General features: G+C 66.8%; 1 protein-coding gene across 1 annotated transcript in view; it reads left to right on the top strand.

Annotated features, from left to right (window-relative positions):
- Positions 1 to 15,642, top strand: part of CACNA1F (calcium voltage-gated channel subunit alpha1 F) — a 48,096-nt gene that overhangs the window by 14,085 nt on the left and 18,369 nt on the right. The window contains exons 15-36 of the mRNA XM_043501695.1: positions 474 to 681; positions 1,822 to 1,942; positions 2,203 to 2,290; positions 2,507 to 2,561; positions 3,216 to 3,267; positions 4,134 to 4,266; positions 5,122 to 5,251; positions 5,601 to 5,660; positions 5,779 to 5,885; positions 6,510 to 6,597; positions 7,318 to 7,425; positions 7,646 to 7,698; positions 8,025 to 8,171; positions 8,594 to 8,795; positions 11,133 to 11,291; positions 11,511 to 11,621; positions 11,778 to 11,861; positions 12,528 to 12,548; positions 12,689 to 12,817; positions 13,688 to 13,753; positions 14,538 to 14,629; positions 15,171 to 15,330. Coding sequence (XP_043357630.1) covers positions 474 to 681; positions 1,822 to 1,942; positions 2,203 to 2,290; positions 2,507 to 2,561; positions 3,216 to 3,267; positions 4,134 to 4,266; positions 5,122 to 5,251; positions 5,601 to 5,660; positions 5,779 to 5,885; positions 6,510 to 6,597; positions 7,318 to 7,425; positions 7,646 to 7,698; positions 8,025 to 8,171; positions 8,594 to 8,795; positions 11,133 to 11,291; positions 11,511 to 11,621; positions 11,778 to 11,861; positions 12,528 to 12,548; positions 12,689 to 12,817; positions 13,688 to 13,753; positions 14,538 to 14,629; positions 15,171 to 15,330 — 2,374 coding nt within the window. The remainder of the gene's footprint in view (positions 1 to 473; positions 682 to 1,821; positions 1,943 to 2,202; positions 2,291 to 2,506; positions 2,562 to 3,215; positions 3,268 to 4,133; positions 4,267 to 5,121; positions 5,252 to 5,600; positions 5,661 to 5,778; positions 5,886 to 6,509; positions 6,598 to 7,317; positions 7,426 to 7,645; positions 7,699 to 8,024; positions 8,172 to 8,593; positions 8,796 to 11,132; positions 11,292 to 11,510; positions 11,622 to 11,777; positions 11,862 to 12,527; positions 12,549 to 12,688; positions 12,818 to 13,687; positions 13,754 to 14,537; positions 14,630 to 15,170; positions 15,331 to 15,642) is intronic.

Raw genomic sequence — 15,642 nt, 5'->3', positions numbered from 1 at the left:
CCACCCCCCAGGCGCTGGGGGGTTGCATGGGGGCAGAGACTGGGCATGGGGGACCAGGCGTGGGGCTGGGTTGGGTGTTGATGTGCCGGGTTGGCCCCCCACCTGAGGTCCTGGAGTCCCACTGAGCCCCCCCCCGGCCCCGCAGCCTGGGCTCCCTCCCCCTGCCCTGCTGTGCCAGGCCCAGTGCACACAGGGACATGCCCAGCTGCAGAAATCAGCTCTGGGACGGAAGACTCAGCTCGGGGACCCCAGCCCCCCCCTCTAGTGCACACCCAGAACTATCGTCTCACGCCGCACAGAGACCTGCACAGCACAAGCTCATGAAATCCGCCTCCTCCGTCAATGTGGAAGAAGATCTGCACAGCTTCCCCCGCACACAGGCACGGGGCGTCGCGTGGGGCTGGGCCAGGCGTGGGGAGGGGGCCGTGTTTGGGCTTTGGGTCACCCCATCTCACCCCTCTTTCCTCCCGCAGGCACTGGGCGTCCCTGAGTAACCTGGTGGCCTCACTGCTGAACTCCATGAAATCCATCGCGTCCCTTCTGTTGCTGCTCTTCCTCTTCATCATCATCTTCGCCCTGCTGGGCATGCAGCTCTTCGGGGGCAAGTTTAACTTCGACGAGACCCAGACCAAGCGCAGCACGTTCGACACCTTCCCCCAGGCCCTGCTCACTGTGTTCCAGGTACCCCCCGGGGCCCCCCCGGGACCCCCCACGTTCGACACCTTCCCCCAGGCCCTGCTCACTGTGTTCCAGGTACCCCCCGGGGCTCCCCCAGAACCCCCCATATTCGACACCTTCCCCCAGGCCATGTTCACCATGTTCCAGGTACCCCCACCGGGGCCCCCCACGTTCGACACCTTCCCCCAGGCTCTCCTCACCGAGTTCCAGGTACCCCCGGGGCCCCCCCGGGACCCCACGCGTTCACACCTTCCCCCAGGCCCTGCTCACTGTGTTCCAGGTAACCTCCGGGGCCCCCCTGGAGCCCCCCACATTCGACACCTTCCTCCAGGCCCTGCTCACCGTGTTCCAGGTACGTCCCCGGGGCCCCCTTGGGGCCCCCCATGTTCGACACCTTCCCCCAGGCCCTGCTCACTGTGTTCCAGGTACCCCCCGGTGCTCCCCACATTCGACACCTTCCCCCAGGCCCTGCTTACCGTGTTCCAGGGACCCCACACGTTCACAACTTCCCCCAGGCCCTGCTCACTGTGTTCCAGGTACCCCCCCCGGGGCCCCCTTGGGGACCCCCATGTTCGACACCTTCCTCCAGGCCCTGCTCACCGTGATCCAGGTACTTCCCTGGGGCCTTTCCATGTTCGACAACTTCCCCCAGGCCCTGCTCACTGTGTTCCAGGTCCCCCTCAGGGCCCCCCCGGGGTCCCCCACATTCGACACCTTCCTCCAGGCCCTGTTCACTGTGATCCAGGTACCCCCTCGGGGCCCCCCATGTTCAACACCTTCCCCCAGGCCCTGGTCACCGTGTTCCAGGTACCCCGAGGGGCCCCCCCAGGACCCCCCGACATTCAACACCTTCCCCCAGACCCTGCTCACTGTGTTCCAGGTACCCCCAGGGGCCCCCCCAAGACCCCCCCACATTCAACACCTTCTCCCAGACCCTGCTCACTGAGTTCCAGGTACCCTACTTCCCCACAGCCACCCTGGGACCCCCATCTTAGACACCTTCCCCCAGACCCTGCTCACTGACGTTCAGGTCCACCCCCATCCCCCAGGGCCCCTCCCCCAGAAACCCCTGGGATCCCCCGCTGTCCCCCAGGGGCACGCGCCAGCCCCCTGCCCCCCACTGATGGCTGCCCGGCCCCCCAGATCCTGACGGGCGAGGACTGGAATGCGGTGATGTACGACGGGATCATGGCCTACGGGGGTCCCTACTTCCCCGGCATGCTAGTCTGTGTCTACTTCATCATCCTCTTCATTTGCGGCAACTGTACCCACTGCGCCGGAGGGCCGGGGTCCCAGAGGGCTACAGGGGGCTGAGGCAATGGCTGTCGGGGGGAGGGGAGAGTTGACAGGCAGCTGGGGAGCAGTGGGGCAGATCTCAAGCTGGGGGGTGGAGTGGAGGGACAGCAGGGGCTGATCAGAAGCTGGTGGCAGGAGGGTGGGGGGCTGACATGGGGGGTGAGTGGATTTGGGGTGGGGCTGGGACAGGGGTTCCTCTGCACCCCCATTTTCCTGAGCCCCCCCCAGATATCCTGCTGAACGTCTTCCTGGCCATTGCTGTGGACAATTTGGCCGATGGGGACAACATCAACTCATCAAAGGAGGAGAGCAAAAAGTGAGGCGCCCGGACGCCTGGGTTCACTCCCTGGCTCGGGGAGGGGAGGGGATCTGGTGGGTTAGAGCGGGGGGGGGGGAGCCCGGATGCCTGGTTTCTCTCCCCGGCTCTGGGAGGGGAGGGGGGGTCTAGTGGTTGGGAGTGGGGCGTTGTCTGAGTGCCCGAATGCCTGGGTTCTCTCCCTATCTCTGCTCTGAGCCCCCCTGTTCCCCGCAGGGGGAAGGCGGTGGATGAAGCTCAGGGCAGTGGCAGCCAGGATGGCAGTGTGAAGGTAAGAAGTGCCCCCCCCGGCGCAGGGCAGCCCAGTCCCCCGTATCCCCTCCTCACAGCCTCTTCTCGGTCCATACTCGGGGGCCCCTCTCTTCCACCCTCTGTTCCCCCACTGGCCATAGGGCGGGGTCACACCCCGTCCCTTGATAACAAGAACCCCTCTCCCACACCGCCTCGTTAAACATGCAGCATGCATGGGAAACTGAGGCATGCCCCGCGCAGCGTCTTCAGAAAACCCCCCACTTGGTCCCTTCCCCAGCTGGCTTCCTGCGGATGGTCGGCCCCTAGGGTCATTCGGTGCCAGGTGGCAAACAGCCGTTGTCGGCTGGGCTCCTCCGTGGCATGGGGGACTGGGCCCCAGACAGCTGGGAGTCGGTCATGCCTCGGTCCCTGCAAAGAGCAAAGACCCTCCCCCCCCACCGCCAGTTAACCAGGCAGCACACTGGGGAAACTGAGGCATGCACAATACTCATCCAAAACTTTATGAATAATTCCCTCTCCATCTCAATGGGGTTTGGCCCGGATGCCAGGGTTCACTCCGGGGCAGGGGAGCTGAAGTCCCCTGGTGAGGGTCTGGCTACCCCCTGATAGCACAGGACTCAGCCCCTCCAGCAGGGACACACACAGACCTGGGCTCCTGCTGCTCTGTCCCCAGGTGCTGTGCAGGGAGGAAGAAGAGGAGGATGAAGAAGGGAGCGAAGAAGGAGGTAGGAAGGGTGGGTCTGACTCTCCCAGCTGGGGGGGCAGGGAGTGGGGCAGGGGGCTGGGCAGGCAGTGCTCTCCCCTGGCAGTCAGGACTGGGTACGGGGGGCACCGTGGGTCAGGGCGGGGGGCCGGGCAGGGAGATTCAGCAGGGGGCGCTCTCCTCTCGGGCACTGGCACCTTGGAGATCTGTGGCTGCCAGATGTGACCCTACTTTATTTTTTGATCCTGTCATGATGAATAGGAACCCGGACTCCTGGGTTCTCTCCCCGGCTCTGGGAGTGGAGTGGGGGCTGGTGGGTTGAAGCAGGGGGGCTGGGAGCCAGGACTCCTGGGTTCTCTGCCCGGCTCTGGGAAGGGTGTGGGGTCTAGTGGTTAGAGTGGGGGGGCTGGGAGCCAGGACTCCTGGGTTCTCTGCCCGGCTCTGGGAAGGGTGTGGGGTCTAGTGGTTAGAGCGGGGGGGGCTGGGAGCCAGGACTCCTGGGTTCTCTCCCCGGCTCTGGGAGGGGAGTGGGGTCTAGTGGTTAGAGCGGAGGGGGGCTGGTCGCCAGGACTCATGGGTTCTCTGCCCGGCTCTGGGAGGGGAGTGGGGTCTAGTGGTTAGAGCGGGGGGGGGGGCTGGTCGCCAGGACTCCTGGGTTCTCTGCCCGGCTCTGGGAGGGGAGTGGGGTCTAGTGGTTAGAGCGGAGGGGGGCTGGTCGCCAGGACTCATGGGTTCTCTGCCCGGCTCTGGGAGGGGAGTGGGGTCTAGTGGTTAGAGCAGGGGTGGGGGCTGGGAGCCCGGACGCCTGGGTTCTCTCCCCGGGGAGGGGAGGGCTGAGCCTGACGGGGCCCTGTCGCTGTCACCCCCCTGCGTCTGTCTGCCCCACAGGGGAGGAGGGTGAGGAGGGCGACCAGGAGAGCTTGGCCGAGTCCCACCTGGACAAGCTGGAGGAGGCGCCGACGGAGAAAGTCCTGCCCATCCCGGCCGGCAGCACCTTCTTCCTCCTGAGCAGCACCAACCCGTGAGTGCCGGGAGGGGCGGGGCCTGTTTCTCCAGGGGGGCGGGGCCTGGGGCAGAGGCCTGTCCACTCTAGGGGGCGCCGGCTCCAATCCAGCCCCAGGGCAGGGACTGGCTGGCTGGGGGTGGGGGGTGGGTTTCACGGGGTCTCCGGGCGTTGCTCTCAGCTGCTCCCTACGAAGCCGGGCAGGACTCGGGGGAGTCTCCTCTCGGGGAGCAGCCTGTCTGCAGGACACACAGCTCCCCCGGCTCCCCCCTTCCTGGGTCTGACCCTGGAGCATCCAGCCTCCCTGCCTCTCCGTGCGCTTCCCACCGCCAGTCCGCCCAGGTGGGGTCCTGGGGGGCCAGAGGGTCCTGCCCCCCAACTCCGCAGGTAGACGGGACTCTCAGCCAGCCAGTAAAACAGAAGGTTTATTAGACGACAGGAACATGGTCTAACACGGAGCTTGTAGGTGCAGAGAACAGGACCCCTCAGCTGGGTCCATTTTGGGGGGTAGTGAGCCAGACAACCCCGTCTGCACTTCACTCCTCGTCCCCAGCCAGCCCCCAACTGAAACTCTCCCCAGCCCCCCCCTCCTCTGGGCTTTGTCCCTGTCCCGGGCCAGGAGGTCACCGGATTCCTTTGTTCTCCAGCCCTTCAGCTCTCACCTGGCAGGGGGGAAGGGCCAGGCCATCAGGTGCCAGGAGACAGAGTGTCGCCATTTACGTACCTGGCCCTTTGCTCTGCAACAATGACACCCCCTTATCCCACCCCCTAGAGACTTAAGAACTGCCTAGGGGAAACTGAGGCACCCCCACAGTATTCAGAGAGAACATCACAGGTGGTTCTGGTTCTGACCCGATCTCTCCCCTGCCCCAGGCTCCGGGTGAGGTGTCACGCCGTGATCCATCACCACATCTTCACCAACCTCATCCTCGTTTTCATCATCCTTAGCAGCATTTCGTTGGCCGCCGAGGACCCTATCCGGGCCCACTCCTTCCGCAACATCGTGAGACCACCGCCCGCCCGCCCGTCGGGGGTGTAATGGGGGAGGGGGAAGGAGGAGGAGGGGGACATGGGGGATGGATGGGGGAGGGGCACAGGAGGGGGGAAGGGTTTGGGTGGAGATGGATGGGAATGAGGCATGGGGGGGAGAGGAAGGGGGCTGGATGGGGCATGGGTCTGGCCAGGGTGGACGAGGAGGGGCCCAGGGGACGTGGGGAGGGCACGGGGTGGGTCCAACGGACAGGACAGGGCAGGGGGGCAGGAGGGGCCATTGGGGCAGGGCGGGGGGGCTGCCCCACATTGGCCGTTGACTTTCCCCCATGGCCTTGTCTCCCCACCCCATCCCTGCTCAGATTCTGGGGTACTTCGACTATGCCTTCACCTCCATCTTCACCGTGGAGATCCTGCTCAAGGTACTGCTGACGGGGGGCTGGGTGCTAGGACTCCTGGGTTCTCTCCCGGCTCAGGGAGGGGAACGGGGCCCACGGGTCAGCACAGGCCTGGATTGACCCTCTTCCCCCTGCCCCGCAGATGACAGCCTATGGGGCCTTCCTCCACAAAGGGTCCTTCTGCAGGAACTGGTTCAACCTGCTGGATCTGCTGGTTGTGAGCGTCTCCCTCATCTCCTTCGGGATCCAGTGAGTGGGGCTGGGAAGGGCGGCTCCCAAGTATGGGGAGGCTAGGAGTGCAGGGGTGAACAATGCTGTATGGGACTGGAGGGATGAAGGGAAAGTGGGAAGCCAGGCCCAGGAAATGGCTCGGGCATGGGAAGGATTGGTGTTCGACTTGGGATATGTCGGGCGTAGGAAGGATTGGTGGATGAGGTGGGATACGCTGGGTGTGGGGAGGATTGGTGGATGAGGTGGGATATGCCGGGGGTGGGAAGGATTGGTGGGCGCTGTAGGATACGCTGGGTGTGTGGAGGATTGGTGGGTGCGGTGGGATACGCTGCGTGCGGGGAGGATTGGTTGGTGAGTTGGGATACGCTGGGAGTGGGAAGGGTTGGTGGAAGTGGTGGGATACGCCAGGAGCAGAAAGAGTTGGTGGGATACGCTGGGCACGGGAAGGATTGGTGGGTGCCGTGGGATACTCCAGGAGCGGGAAGGGTTGGTGGAAGTGGTGGGATACAACGGGAGCAGAAAGAGTTGGTGGGATATGCTGGGGGTTGTGATGAATGGGGGCAGGGGGTGCCGGGCAGGGAAGTTGGGGAACTCCCTGCAATGTCTCTGACCCCCTCTCCCCCCTGCTACCTCCCCCCCCAGCTCCAGCGCCATCTCCGTGGTGAAGATTTTGCGGGTGCTGCGGGTGCTGCGGCCTCTCCGAGCCATCAACCGGGCCAAGGGGCTGAAGGTGTGGGGGGGCAGTGCTCGGGGGGGGCTGTGTTCAGAGGGCTGGGAGAGGGTACAGGGCTGGGGGGCGCAGTGCTCGGGGGGGCTGTGTTCAGAGGGCTGGGACAGGGTACAGGACCTTGGCGCTGGGGGGGCAGTGCTCGGGGAGGGCTGTGTTCAGGGGCTGGGAGGGGGGTACAGGGCCGGGATGCTGGGGGTGGCAGTGCTCAGAGGGGGCGGCATTCAGAGGGCTGGGACGGGGTACAGGACCGGGGCACTGGGGGGGGCTGCGTTCAGAGGCTGGGAGGGGGTACAGGGCCAGAAGGCTTTGGGGGGCAGTGCTCGGGGGGACTGTGTTCAGAGGCCTGGGAGGGGGTGCAGGGTCCGGGGCACTGGGGGGGGCAGTGCTCAGGGGGGGCTGTGTTCAGAGCGCTGGGACGGGGTACAGGGTGGGGGGCTGGGGGGGCAGTGCTCGGGGGGGCTGTGTTCAGAGGCCTGGGACAGGGTACAGGACCGTGGCGCTGGGGGGGGCAGTGCTCGGGGAGGGTTGTGTTCAGAGGCTGGGAGGGGGTACAGGGCCAGGGGGTTGGGGAGGCAGTGCTCGGGGGGGCTGTGTCCAGAGGGCTGGGAGGGGGTGCAGGGCCGGGGGTGCTGTGCTGGGGGAGCCAAGGGGCCTGTGTGTCTGAGGGGGACTGGGGGGGGTCACTGTGTGTCTGGGGGTCTCACCCCCCTGCCCCCCCAGCACGTGGTCCAGTGCGTCTTCGTGGCCATTCGCACCATTGGCAACATCATGATCGTCACCACGCTGCTGCAGTTCATGTTCGCCTGCATCGGGGTGCAGCTCTTCAAGGTGAGCCCCCAGGGCCCTGCTCCCTGCGGGACCCCCAGCCCAGCACCCAGGGTGGGAGGCAGGGATGGGAGAAGGTGAGGGAGCAGGGGGTCGGGGGTTACATGGGGCTGGGGGTGCAGGGGAGGCGGGGGTTGGGAGGAGGTGGGGGAGTAGAGGGGGGGTTACGTGGGGTGTGGGGCTCATGGGGGGGGTCTGAACCCGGACCCATGGCTCTCCCCAGGGCAAGTTCTACAGCTGCACGGACGAGGCCAAGCACACACCGGAGGAATGCAAGTACGTCCCCCTCCCCGCTCCTTCTGCCCCCCAGGGACCCTCCGCCAGGACCCCCCACCAGGACCCCCCGCTCACCTGTCTCCCCCCACTAGCTGCCTCCGGAGTCAGGGGGTCGTGGGTAGGGGCTGGGATAGTGTGGGGGCTTGGCCGGGGGTCAGAGTTTGGGGTCTGCAATTAGGGGCCGGGTGTCATGGGGCCGGGGGATGGACTGTTGGCACGAGTTGGGCCAGGCCGGAGGGTGCTGAGGCTCTGGTTGTCGGGGTGACCAGGCTGGGGGTTGGCACATCAGGGTCCGTCCCCCCCCACCTGACCCGTGCCCCCCCCAGGGGCACGTTCATTGTGTACAAGGATGGGGATGTGGGGCACCCCATGGTGCGCGAGCGAGTCTGGCACAACAGCGACTTCAACTTCGACAACGTCCTGTCCGGCATGATGGCCCTGTTCACCGTCTCCACCTTCGAGGGGTGGCCCAGGTGCGCCCAGGGGCCAGGGAGATGGGGGGCTGGGGGCCGGGGTGAGATTGGAGAGCGGTGGCTGGGGATCGGGGTAGATGGGGGGCTGAGGGGAGATCGGAGACCGGTGGCTGGGGATCGGGGGAGATGTGGGGCTGGGGAAAGTGAGAGGGAGCTGGCAGGTCCCAGGGGAGCTGGAGGGTGGGGAGATGGGTGGCACGGAGAGTGGGAGGGAAATGGGGGGCCTGGGAGCACGGGGAGGGGGTAGAAGGGAATCAGGGACTGGGGGCCCGGGGGAGCTGGAAGGTGCGGAGATGGGGGGCATGGGGAGTGGGACGGGGCTGGAAGGGGGTCAGGGGCTGGGGCCCGGGGGAGCCAGGGGCACAGGGACTGGGGAGAGCTGGAGGGTCCCTGGGGCTTCCCAACTCACCCCTCGCCCCCAGCCTGCTGTACAAGGCGATCGACGCCAACGGGGAGAACCGGGGCCCCATCTACAACTACCGGGTGGAGATCTCGGTCTTCTTCATCGTCTACATCATCATCATCGCCTTCTTCATGATGAACATCTTCGTGGGCTTCGTCATCATCACCTTCCGCGCCCAGGGGGAGCAGGAGTACCGCAACTGCGAGCTGGACAAGAACCAGGTACCGTCCCCTGGCCTGCCCCACGGCCTGCCCCCCGGCCTGCCCCACCTCTCCAACCAGCCCCCCAGCTTCCCCCAGCCCCATCACCTTCCGCGCCCAGGGGGATCAGGAGTACCGCAACTGCGAGCTGGACAAGAACCAGGTACCGTCCCCTGGCCTGCCCCACGGCCTGCCCCCCGGCCTGCCCCACCTCTCCAACCAGCCCCCCAGCTTCCCCCAGCCCCATCACCTTCCGCGCCCAGGGGGATCAGGAGTACCGCAACTGCGAGCTGGACAAGAACCAGGTACCCACCCCCCGGCCTGCCCTACCTCCCCAACCAGCCCCCCAGCTTCCCCCAGCCCCATCACCTTCCGCGCCCAGGGGGAGCAGGAGTACCGCAACTGCGAGCTGGACAAGAACCAGGTACCGTCCCCTGGCCTGCCCCACGGCCTGCCCCACCTCTCCAACCAGCCCCCCAGCTTCCCCCAGCCCCATCACCTTCCGCGCCCAGGGGGATCAGGAGTACCGCAACTGCGAGCTGGACAAGAACCAGGTACCCACCCCCCGGCCTGCCCTACCTCCCCAACCAGCCCCCCAGCTTCCCCCAGCCCTATCACCTTCCACACCCAGGGGGAGCAGGAGTACTGCAACTGCGAGCTGGACAAGAACCAGGTACCGTCCCCTGGCCTGCCCCACGGCCTGCCCCACCTCCCCAACCAGCCCCCCAGCTTCCCCCAGCCCCATCACCTTCCACACCCAGGGGGAGCAGGAGTACCGCAACTGCGAGCTGGACAAGAACCAGGTACCGCCCCCTGGCCTGCCCCACGGCCTGCCCCCCGGCCTGCCCCACCTCTCCAACCAGCCCCCCAGCTTCCCCCAGCCCCATCACCTTCCGCGCCCAGGGGGAGCAGGAGTACCGCAACTGCGAGCTGGACAAGAACCAGGTACCCACCCCCCAGCCTGCCCTACCTCCCCAACCAGCCCCCCAGCTTCCCCCAGCCCCATCACCTTCCGCGCCCAGGGGGAGCAGGAGTACCGCAACTGCGAGCTGGACAAGAACCAGGTACCGCCCCCCGGCCTGCCCCACCTCCCCAACCAGCTCCCCAGCTTCCCCCAGCCCCATCACCTTCCGCACCCAGGGGGAGCAGGAGTACCGCAACTGCGAGCTGGACAAGTGTCACGGGGTCCCCGGGCCATGCTCTGACCTGCTCCCTACGAAGCCGGGCAGGACTCTGGGGGAGTCTCCTCTCGGGGAGCAGCCAGTCTGCAGGACACACAGCTCACCCGGCTTCCCCCTTCCTGGGTCTGACCCCGGAGCCTCCAGCCTCCCCGCCCCTCCGTGCGCTTCCCACCGCCAGTCCGCCCAGGTGGGGTCCTGGGGGGCCAGAGGGTCCTGCCCCCCAACTCCACACTCAAATGTGACTCAGCCAGCCGAGGAAACAGAAGGTTTATTAGGCGACAGGAACATGGTCTAAACCAGAGCTTGTAGGTGCAGAGAACAGGACCCCTCAGCTGGGTCCATTTTGGGGGGCAGTGAGCCAGACAACCCCGTCTGCACTTCACTCCATGTCCCCAGCCAGCCCCAAACTGACTCCCGCCAGCCCCCCCTCCTCTGGGCTTTGTCCCTGTCCTGGGCCAGGAGGGCACCGGATCCCTTTGTTCTCCAACCCTTCAGCTCTCACCTGGCAGGGGGAAGGGCCAGGCCGTCAGTGGCCAGGAGACAGGGTGTCGCCATTTACGTACCTGGCCCTTTGCTCTGCAACAATGACACCCCCTTATCCCACCCCCAGAGACTTACAAAATACCTAGGGGAAACTGAGGCACGTGTATTCAGAGAAAACAAAAAACATTCCCACCTTGTCACATGGGACACGGCTCAGTGGGGGAGCAGTGGCGGTCCCGGTGGCCCCTAACCCCGCCCCCCCTCAGTGGCAGTGTGTGGAGGGGTGGCTCAGCGCGGGAGGCTGGGAGCGGCGGGGGGGCCGGGAGGGCAGGTGTGGGGCACGGCTCAGCGCCCCCTGACCCCCCCGCCCCCCAGCGGCAGTGTGTGGAGGGGCGGCTCAGCCCAGGGGGCTGGGAGCGGTGGGGGGACCGGGAGGGCGGGTGTGGGGCACAGCTCAGCGCGCGGGGGGGCCGGGAGGCCGGGGGTGGGGCACGGCTGAGCGCGGGAGGGCGGGGGGGGCACGGCTCAGCGCCCCCTGACCCCCCCGCCCCCCAGCGGCAGTGTGTGGCGGGGCGGCTCAGCCCAGGGGGCTGGGAGCGGTGGGGGGGCCGGGAGGGCGGGTGTGGGGCACGGCTGAGCGCGGGAGGGCGGGGGGGGGCACGGCTCAGCGCCCCCTGACCCCCCCGCCCCCCAGCGGCAGTGTGTGGAGTACGCGCTGAAGGCCCAGCCCCTGCGGCGCTACATCCCCAAGAACCGGCACCAGCACCGGGTGTGGGCGGCCGTGAACTGCTCGGCCTTCGAGTACGGCATGTTCCTGCTCATCCTGCTCAACACCATCGCCCTGGCCGTGCAGGTGCTGCCCGGGGCGGGGCCTGGGGCGGGGGGTGGAGCCCGAGGCGGGGCCGGGGGCGGGGCCTGGGGCGGGGGGCGGGGCGGGGCGGGGAGGGTCCTGTCCGTCCATCTGGGGAGGGGGCGGGGCCTGGCCGTCTGGGGGCGGAGCTTGTCTCTCCATCAAGCTGGGGCTGGGGCTGGGGCTGGGGCGGGCCCCCCTCACCCTGCACTCGCCCCCCAGCACTACGAGCAGTCGCAGCCCTTCAACTACGTCATGGACCTGCTCAACATGGTCTTCACCGGCCTCTTCACCGTGGAGATGGTGCTGAAGATCATCGCCTTCAAACCCCGGGTAGGCGGGGCCTGCGGTGAGGGGGCGGGGCCTGGCACCATGGGGGCGGGGCAGGGCACAACATGAGTGGGGCCTCGTGTGAGGGGGCGGGGCCTGGCAAGCTGGGGGCGGGGTGGGACATGCACCCCACGGCTGACCCCCCCGCCCCGTTCCCAGCACTATTTCTGTGACGCCTGGAACACCTTCGACGCGCTGATCGTGGTGGGCAGCGTGGTGGACATCGCCGTCACCGAGGTCAATGTAAGCGCCCCCCTTCCCCCCAAATCTGGGGTGGGGACCCCAGTGTCCGGGCCACACCGTGTGGGGCTGGGGAAAGTGAGAGGAAGCTGGCAGGTCCTGGAGGGGAGCTGGAGGGTGGGGAGATGGGGGGCATGGGAAGTGGGGGGAATCAGCCCCTGTGTCCCACCCCAGAGGGGTCCCCACTTGAAGGGCCCCCACACGCCACCCCAGAAGGGTCCCACCTGCGCCCCGCCCTGGAGGGCTCCCCATGTGAAGGGCCCTGCCCTGGAAGGGTCCACCCCATGCGCCGCCTCAGAGGGGTCCCCGTGTGAAGGGCCCCCACGCACCACCCCAGAAGGGTCCCCCCTGTGCCCCACCCCGGAGGGTTCCCCGCGTGACTGGCCCCCGTGCCCCGCCCGAGGGGGGCTGCATGTCACAGCAGTAGGCCAGGGGACCCCGTATAAAATGGGAATCCGGGGGGTGGAACATGCTGGAGAAATACCCGCCCCCATACCACACACCCATCCTCTGTCTGTCCCCCCCCCCACATCCCGTCCGCCCGCCCGCGTGGGGGTCTGTCTCTCATCTCTCCCATGGTTGTTTCCCGGCGGACGTCGGGGTCTCATGGCTTCATCCTTCATCTCCTCCTCCTCGTCGTCGTCATCACAACTCCATGCCCCCCGCTAGAACGGCGGCCACGTCGGCGAGGTAACGCCCCGGATCCCCCCCACCCTGGGTTGGGGGGCCAGAGCAGATGAGACTCTGGAGGTGGAGGAGCTGGGGTGCGGGGGGTCGGAGGGGGTTGGGGGAACCGTGGGGCGCCGTGACCCCGCCCCCCTGCCCCGCAGAGCTCGGAGGACAGCTCCCGCATCTCCATCACCTTCTTCCGCCTCTTCCGAGTCATGCGGCTGGTCAAGCTGCTCAGCAAAGGTGAAGGGATTCGCACCCTGCTCTGGACCTTCATCAAGTCCTTCCAGGTGGGACGGCGCCCGGGGGGGGGGGTGCCCCTGCCTGGGAGCGTCCAGGCCCCTGTTCTCACCGCGCCTCCCGCAGCTGCTGGGGCCCTGGCCCTGCTCCACAGCCCGCGTGGGACTCAGCCGGGTTATTGGCCGGCGTAGAGCCGAGCTCGTTAGCACCAGGAGCAGGAACTTTCAGCCAAGTCCGTCTGGGGGGGACCCCGGGCCGGGTGCCCTGACCCCCTCTCCCCGCATCCCAATCCAGAGACTGCCTGGCCCCAGACCTGCCTGTTCCCCTTCTTCTCCCAGGCCAGCAGGCCACCTGGGCTGCACCAGCACCTCCGGCTGGTCCTTGCCGAGGAGGGGCCCGGCCCTCAGTTGCCAGGAGATAGGGTGTTGGCCACTGTTTGGGCCCAGGTGGCCACTCGGGTCACACCGGCCCTCTAGGGGTTGCTGCACCAATCACACACACTCATCCCCCCACCAAGGTGCTTGGGTAACACAGAGGGGAAACTGAGGCACGCACAAAGTATTGAGAGGAAACATTAAGACCATTCCCACTTCATCACAGGGATGAGGGGTGTATACCCGGGGGGATGAGGGATACACCCAGAGGGCTATGGGGGTACATCTGGGGGGAATGAGGGAGTACACCCATGGGGGGATGGGGTGTACACCCGGGGGTTATGGGGGTACACCCTTCCCAGCATGCTCTGCGCGGCACCCATGGGGCAGCCCAGATGGAGCAATGCATGCTGGGCGCCAGGGTGGGCTGGAGCGGGACATACTGGGAGCAGCCTGGTGGAGTCAGCTGTACAGGGGGGTGGGGCTGGAAGGGGGGGTTGTGACCCCACCATAGTCTGACCCCCCCCCCCCCGTGTCTCTCCACAGGCCCTGCCCTACGTCGCCCTGCTGATCGCCATGATCTTCTTCATCTACGCCGTCATCGGCATGCAGGTAAGTGGGAGAGGAGCCTTCCATGGCTGTGCATGTGCAATGCACACACTAGTGCACTGGCCTTGCACACCCCCAAAAGCGTGAACTGCTGGGGGTGCCTCTGAGACATGCCTGAGTGTGGATCTTGCACTTGTGCAAGACTGCAAGCAGGCAACACACTGCCCTGCATGTGCAACATGCACCCTTGTGCATGGCCCTGAGCATGCAACACACCAAAGCACGTGGCACATTTGTGCAAGGCTAGGACCGAGCAAGAAATGCTGGAGCATACATTACATACTTGCATACACCCGTGTCTGCAGCCCATTCTTGAGCATGTGTCACACACTTGTGCATGACTCTAATTGTGCGACATGCACCAGAGGGTATCTCTGGCACACGCACATTGTGCTGTGTCTGCCTCTGCAAGCTGGAGTGTGCCTTGCACACCCAGTTCTGGGCCACACGAGTATCTATCACAATCAAACCCTGGATGCTTGTGCATAGAGACTCCAGGCGTGCAACACCCCCCGTGCAGCCCCCAAGTGTGCAATGCACACCCCTGTGCAGCCCCTGAGTGTGCAACACATGCACATGCGTGTGTCTCCACATGCACCATGCGCATAGGGCTCCAGTTGTGCATCGCACATGTGTCTCTGCCTCGCAATGCGGGAGCGGGGAGCTCAGGAGAGCTAACCTGCAGGGCAGCGGGGAACAGGAAGGGTGGGGGTGGTGGGGCGCTGGGGGGGACAAGGGGCCCCTTTTGGGGTGCCCCCACCCCCGGTGATGTCCCGGAGTGTTGCAGACCTTCGGCAAAGTGGCGATGCAGGACGGGACGCAGATCAACCGCAACAACAACTTCCAGACGTTCCCCCAGGCTGTGCTGCTGCTCTTCAGGTACCCTGCGGACCCAGACCCCCGCCCTCCCCCCATTCCTCCCGGGGGGACCCCCAATACCCCAACTTCCCCCCAGGCCTCCACCATTCTCCCAACTCCCCCTGGGGGACCCTGACGGCCCAACTCCTCCCAGGGAGGCCCCGATGCCCCCACTCCCCCCTGGGGAGCCGCCGATGCCCCAACTCCCCCCTGGGAACCCCCCGATGCCCCAATTCCCCCTGGGAGCCCCCTATACTCCAACTCGCCCCTGGCGCTCTACCATCTCCCCAACTCTCCCCCGATGCCCCAACTCCCCACCCGTGGGGCGGAGCTGGGGGGAGCCATGGGGCTGGGCAGGGCCAGGTGCTGGAGGGCGCCGTGGAGCTGGGCGGGACTGGGTGCGGTGGGGCCGAGAGGCACTGTGGGGCTGGGCAGGGCTGGGTTTTGGGAGGCGACATGGGGCTGGGCGGGGCCAGGTGCCGTGGGCTGGGCGGGATGCTGGAGGGGGCCGGGGGGCGCCATGGAGCTAGGTGGGGCCAGCTGACTCCCCCTCACCCCCCAGGTGCGCCACGGGGGAGGCCTGGCAGGAGATCATGCTGGCCAGCCTGCCCGGGAAACGCTGCGACCCCGAGTCGGACGTGGGGCCCGGTGAGGAATTCACCTGCGGGAGCCACTTCGCCATCGTCTACTTCATCAGCTTCTTCATGCTCTGTGCCTTCCTGGTGAGCCCCCCCGGGGCCCCCGCTGCAGGACCCCGCCCCCCGTGGGACCCCCCGCCATTCGCCAGAGCCCCTGTACCCCCCGTCTCCCACCATCCGCCAGATCCTCTGTATCCCCCGTGGGACCCTGCCTCCCACCTTTCACCAGAGCCCCTGTACCCCCCGTGGGCAACCACCTCCCTCCACCACGGGACCCCCCTCGCCCTCTGCCAGAGTCCCCCATGTTCCATGGCCACCAGCCCCCCTCAAGGCTCCTGGCCCCCGAGCTCTCCTACGCCCTCTTCTTGGGGGTCATTTGCCCCCCTGCCCCTTGGG

Source organism: Dermochelys coriacea, chromosome 23 (assembly GCF_009764565.3).
Source record: "Dermochelys coriacea isolate rDerCor1 chromosome 23, rDerCor1.pri.v4, whole genome shotgun sequence".
Classification (NCBI taxonomy): domain Eukaryota; kingdom Metazoa; phylum Chordata; order Testudines; family Dermochelyidae; genus Dermochelys; species Dermochelys coriacea.
The sequence above is the reverse complement of the archived record's forward strand: the minus strand, read 5'-3'. Positions and strand labels throughout refer to the sequence as shown.